Here is a 6,000-nt window from a genome sequence, read left to right on the forward strand (position 1 = left end):
GCTCCCTGGCACTCACTCGCTCCCGAAAGGGGCTCCCTGGCACTCACTCGCTCCCTAAAGGGGCTCCCTGGCACTCACTCACTACCTAAAGGGCCTCCCTGTCACTCACTCACTGCCTGAAGGGGCTCCCTGGCACTCACTCACTGCCTGAAGGGGCTCCCTGGCACTCACTCACTGCCTGAAGGGGCTCCCTGGCACTCACTCACTGCCTGAAGGGGCTCCCTGGCACTCACTCACTGCCTGAAGGGGCTCCCTGGCACTCACTCACTGCCTGAAGGGGCTCCCTGGCACTCACTCACTGCCTAAAGGGGCTCCCTGGCACTCACTCACTGCCTAAAGGGGCTCCCTGGCACTCACTCACTGCCTAAAGGGGCTCCCTGGCACTCACTCACTGCCTAAAGGGGCTTCCTGGCACTCACTCACTGCCTGAAGGGGCTCCCTGGCACTCACTCACTACCTAAAGGGGCTCCCTGGCACTCACTCACTACCTAAAGGGGCTCCCTGGCACTCACTCACTACCTAAAGGGGCTCCCTGTCACTCACTATCGGGGTCCCTGTCACTCACTAGCTAACCTGGGCGTCCCTGTCACTCACTACCTAACTTGGGGGGCTACCATATTAAGGGGGCTTTCTGCCTATTTATGAGAAATGCTGTCTATTTATGTGCCTCATGACTGCTGAATTTGTCTTGTTGGGAGCCTTATGATTTGTTGGGGGCCTCAAGATTGCTGAATTTGTCTTGTTGGGGGCCTCATGATTTGTTGGGGGCCTCATGATTGCTGAATTTGTCTTGTTGGGGGCCTCATGATTTGTTGGAGGCCTCATGATTGCTGAATTTGTCTTGTTGGGGGCCTCATGATTTGTTGGGGGCCTCATGATTGCTGAATTTGTCTTGTTGGGGGTCACATGATTGCTAACTGTGAGACTATGGGAAAAGCTGAATCCTTATCATATGAGACAATAGCATTAAAGAGAAACTCCAACCAAGAATTGAACTTTTTCCCAATCAGTAGCTGATACCCCATTTTACATGAGAAAGACAATGATTTTCACAAACAGACCATCAGGGGGCGCTGTGTGACTGATTTTGTGCTGAAACCCCTCCCACAAGAGGCTCTGAATACCGCGGTACTGCTGGCAAACTGCCACAATGTAACAATGTTCAGAGACAGGAAATAGCTGTTATTAGCTGTCTGTAACAGACAGAGCAGCTAGAAACAGCTAAATAACCTGCCCACAGTAACAATGTCACCATGTAATAAATGTCAGAATGTGAATCTGGGAGAGGAAAGATTTTACAATGAGCAAACACTGACTAAATCATTTATACATAATTATGGTAAAAAATGAAGCACTTTTTTTACTACATTATTTTCACTGGAGTTCCTCTTTAAACCTACTTTTTTAGCTTTTTAAAACAGAAAATAAAACTGGGAGGTTCTAAAAAATTGAATACATTTTTCAGGAGTAGGATGGATGAAATTGTTTATCTTCACAGTTTATTTTCAACTTGGATTTTCCATAATGTTCATGTATGAGTTAAAACGTTTGTACAGTATTTCGTTTAAATTGCGGTTGCCACTTTGCGATAGATAAGTGACTTTTGGATTGCAGTTTGGGCACTCGGCCTCCAAAAGGTTCGCCACCACTGTCATAATCTAATGTCCCACCATTGCTAGGTTCATGTAAATTTGTCTCCACCCGGCCGTTACCACACCTATATTCTGGTCCATGGCCCACCCATTTTTCGGTGCGGCACGATAAGCACGCCGCACAATGTGATCCTCATATTTTTGGCACGCTAGCTGCAGTGTGCTGAATTCTGCTGCCTACAGTATGTACAGTATACGCTGTTCTCTAGTGCCTGCACTGTGTGCTGATTTACCTCCAGTGTGTACAGTGTAAGGTGTTACTCTGTGCCTTTACTGATTGTAAACCAGCTATATTGTATGCTGATCCCTGCTACTTTCAGTATGTACAGTATTAGCTGTAAAGCCTGGTACACACATACAATTTTGATTACCCAATTTTAGCTCTGTTCATAAAATTCATTGTCTGTTGGCCCACTTACTGCATGGGGGTGGTAAAATTGGGGGTCAGTGATTGACCAATCAAAATTGTATGTGCGTATACATCTTTGATCTATGCCTATACTGATTGTAAATTATCCAAACAAAGGACAGGGGGCTCCATCCAATATTTCGATGGGCAGGCCCATTATCTGTAGCTTACACCGCTGCTAAGTTCATGTACATTTGGCCCCACCCATGGCCACGCCCACTCACTGCATGACCACGCCCATTTTTGCTGCGGCGCATATACCTCCCCGCCTGGTGCCCACAGGTGCCCCCAATCTCCAAGGACCCTAGAAACGCCCCTGATTCCCCCCAATCATGTCCAGAGGAGAACTCCCAGCAGCAGCCATGCAGCACCCAAAGAACGTCTTTGTGCACCAGACAGTAAAGCATATCCAGGTGACAACCTGCCGTCCAATTGGACTACAGTGTCACCTGATGCAGAATTGTATTGGAAGCCAGCAAATGACTGCTCGCTGGCTTCTGTCATTCGCTGGCTTCTGTATGGATGGGTGATGTCAGCACTTCTATTCTATATGCGGGGCGCCGACATTTAAAGAGAACCTGAACTGAAAATAAAAAGACAAAGTAACCATACACAGGTCATACTTAACTCCTTTGTAGTCTACTTCTCAATCTCTTTCTCCTCTCCTGCGTTCCCATTTGTCTGCTGTGATTAATGGAATTCTCCATCCTCCTTTTTAACCAGTTCACCCCCAAGGGTTTTTATCCTAATGGACCAGAGCAATTTTCAGTTGTCAGCGCTCCTCCCTTTTATTCCCTAATAACTTTATTACTACTTATCACAAGAAAATGATCTATACCTCATTTTTTTCGCCACCAATTAGGCTTTCTGTGGATAGTACATTTTGCTAAGAATTTTTTTTATTCTAAATGCATTTTAATGAGAAAAACAGAAAAAAAAGAAAAAAAATCATTATTTCTCAGTGTTCAGCCATTATAGTTTTAAAATTAAACATTCTCCTGTGGATAAAACAAACACGTTTTATTTGCCCAGTGGTCCCGATAAATAAACCGTTTAAATTATGTCCCTATCACAATGTATGGCGACAGTATAATATTTTTAAATATAAGTGGTTATTTTTCTTTTTGTTCTGGCCATAATTACAAGCCCCTATGTAATAAATTAAAATTCATTTTCCCCCATAAAATATAGAATAAAAAAAGCTGAGTCCCTAAGGCAACTATTTATTTATTTTTTTTAAGCTGATTTTTTTTTTTACAAGTGTTTTTTTTTTGGGGGGGGGAGGGTTGGAAGTGTAATTTTATGAATGATGTGTATATAGTTGAAAATGTATGTATTTTGTAGGTGTAATATACTTTTTGGCCACAAGATGGCGCTAGTGAACACTCATAGGACGTGTTCACTTTTTTTTTTTTTTTTTTGCACTTTATTAAACTGTTACATTTCCTGTTTATGTGAATGGACGTAGCCGCTGTTCGCGGTCACGTCCATTCACTCCAGGCACTGCGATTGGGTAGAGGACCGTTCGGTCTTCTTCCCCAATCACCCAGCACGGGATCCCGACGATAATGGCGGCGGTAGCGGCGCGCACACGGCGGTAGCAGCGGCGGGAATGCGCGACGTATTAAAACGTCATGTTGCCGTTAATAGCGGTAAGCATGACGTTTTAATACGATAGGATGTCGGTAATTGGTTAAAAATGGCCATTACCCCATAACAGCTTCCTGGTCAGCACACTGTTCAACTGTAATATCACCCACTTGAGCCGTAGGGAAACATGGACATTACCTTGCACATTCAGTTGTAACTGACAGCTGCTGATATATAACTGACATCAATTGGTATATTTCAGTTCTGACAAAATATTGTCAGAACTGGAAGAGATCACTGTAAGAAGCAAATGGTGAGCTTCTGAGAGGAACTGAAGGCGAGGTAAGTATGTAATATTCATTTGCAACTACACTACAGACCAAAAGTTTTGACAAACCTTCTCATTCTCAAATTTATAACTTATAGATGTGGCCCACTGCACCTTTAATGGGAACCTGAAGCAAGTCAAATGATTTGAAATAAACACGACGTACTGTACGTCATGTATTTATTTCAAATAATTTGACCTTCTTCAGGTTCCCTTTAAAGGTGCAGTGGGCCACATCTATAAGTTATACATTTTGTGTTTGGGGGGGCAGTGAAAAAAACTCGGAGGACTGCATTTGGCCCGCGGGCCGTAGTTTGAGGACACTGCTCTATAAATTGCCAGGAAAAACTAAAAGAAAAAATAAATCTGGGTTGGAGTCCACTTTAAAAATAACCATACCATATATGAAAGAATAGCTCCCTTTGCATTGCCCTGACATAATGGTTCTGTACTTCCTCTCGGTAGGCTTTGCGCTGCTCTCATGTCTGCAGAGATGGCTTCCCCAGATCCGCAGCTATGATATGTGGGATGTGCTCAATGAGGACTGGAGCATTTGGTCAGGTTAGTGAAAATCTTGCATTACCCAGATGTAATCTTAGTGAATACTCACTATAAATACAATAAGCACATATCTCATCTTACAGTTGTTTCTCAATAAGCAAAGTTGCGTATTATGTGGAACGCACACCAGCAATATGGGGAAAGAAGCCTTCTTATGTTCTCAGCATAACAGGTAGGTACTTCCTTTACTTCAATCTAAATAATTAGCATTGTTCACTAAAGAAACAAACTGTGTGCTAAAAAGCAGAATTTAATGATAGCCAGTTGCAGTGGAGTAGTTACAATTCATGCCCCCTACCCCCCACCCCCACCCCCAATGTTCACACCCCTTCCCTTGCCTCCCCTTGGTGCCCTTCATGGCCTTGGGGACCATCTCACAAGGGTCAGAAAACAAGTGTGGCCAAAATGACCTTCTCATTCATAACAAATATAGCCACAAAAACTCCCGATCGGGAGTCCCTGTATCGGAGGAAGGGAAGGTGAGTAGTTGGGGACCCGCCCCAGCTCTGGGACCCCGGCAATTGCGGGTGGTGCACCCCTCTAGTTACGCCCTTGTAATCTACCTTTTATGAGAGGCTCGCATTAGTAGCTGGTCCTGATAGATTATCAGCAGATTCAAAACTTTCCATCTCACAGAATTTATTGATAAACTTCCTGCAAGTTTGAGGGCATAACCAATAAGGACAGGATTAGGAGCAGTGTCAAATCGGTGTGTTATCCATGGCAGGTTGATTGGTAGATTTGTATTGCACCAAGCAGTGTAAGACCTAGACCGTGCATAGCTATGGGTAGAATCAATTCAACTTGGTAAATTGAAATTGGATTGGCTGCATCAGACTACAGCAACTTGCAACTGATGTGTACTGCTTTCTTTTTCTTTAATCAACTCCTACTTTCCGGTCTCAGCACAATATGTCTTCTTGTTGCAGGCTTGGCAGAAGCGAATGTTTGGTATGCAAATCACCCATCCTGGGGGTGCCCCCGCCATCTCCAGCCTTGCTATGCCACATGTGTGGATTCTTGGAAAACTGTGTTGCCTTACACATATAACACAATCCACGTCTTCATTTACCACAGCAACAATTATTATTTATGATCATAAAATACCTACTACTTCATTCTTTGTTGCCATTTAATTATTTGGGGGGAAAAAGCAGATTTTGCTATAATTCAGAATGAAAGGGTTTGAGACAGTGGGGCTGATTTCCCAATGTTAGAGAACATAAGTGATCCAAATCAAAAATCTAAACTGGATTTCTAAAACAGTGCCTGCCATTAGATTGCATTACAGTAGATTGCAAAATGTAGCAACCCATGCCTGGATCATATCAGAACACAGTGGTGACTGCTGAAATATTAGTCTGCTCTGAGTTGTATTTTTGTAGTGTAATGTAAACACTCACACTTGGAATCCAAGACAGCCTGTATTTATTTATAAAATATATTCATTGTTGGTGGAT

General features: G+C 43.5%; 1 protein-coding gene across 5 annotated transcripts in view; it reads left to right on the plus strand.

The window, feature by feature from the left end:
• LOC137521416 (telomerase protein component 1-like) overlaps nucleotides 1–5,658 on the plus strand; it is a 36,595-nt gene extending 30,937 nt beyond the window's left edge. For all 5 annotated transcript variants that reach the window (XM_068240632.1, XM_068240623.1, XM_068240661.1 and 2 more), the window contains 3 exons: nucleotides 4,445–4,540; nucleotides 4,624–4,712; nucleotides 5,470–5,658. In XM_068240632.1, coding sequence (XP_068096733.1) covers nucleotides 4,445–4,540; nucleotides 4,624–4,712; nucleotides 5,470–5,590 — 306 coding nt within the window. In that variant the 3' untranslated portion in view covers nucleotides 5,591–5,658. The remainder of the gene's footprint in view (nucleotides 1–4,444; nucleotides 4,541–4,623; nucleotides 4,713–5,469) is intronic.
• The last annotated feature ends 342 nt before the right edge of the window (nucleotides 5,659–6,000 follow it).

Source organism: Hyperolius riggenbachi, chromosome 1, assembly GCF_040937935.1.
Source record: "Hyperolius riggenbachi isolate aHypRig1 chromosome 1, aHypRig1.pri, whole genome shotgun sequence".
Lineage (NCBI taxonomy): Eukaryota > Metazoa > Chordata > Amphibia > Anura > Hyperoliidae > Hyperolius > Hyperolius riggenbachi.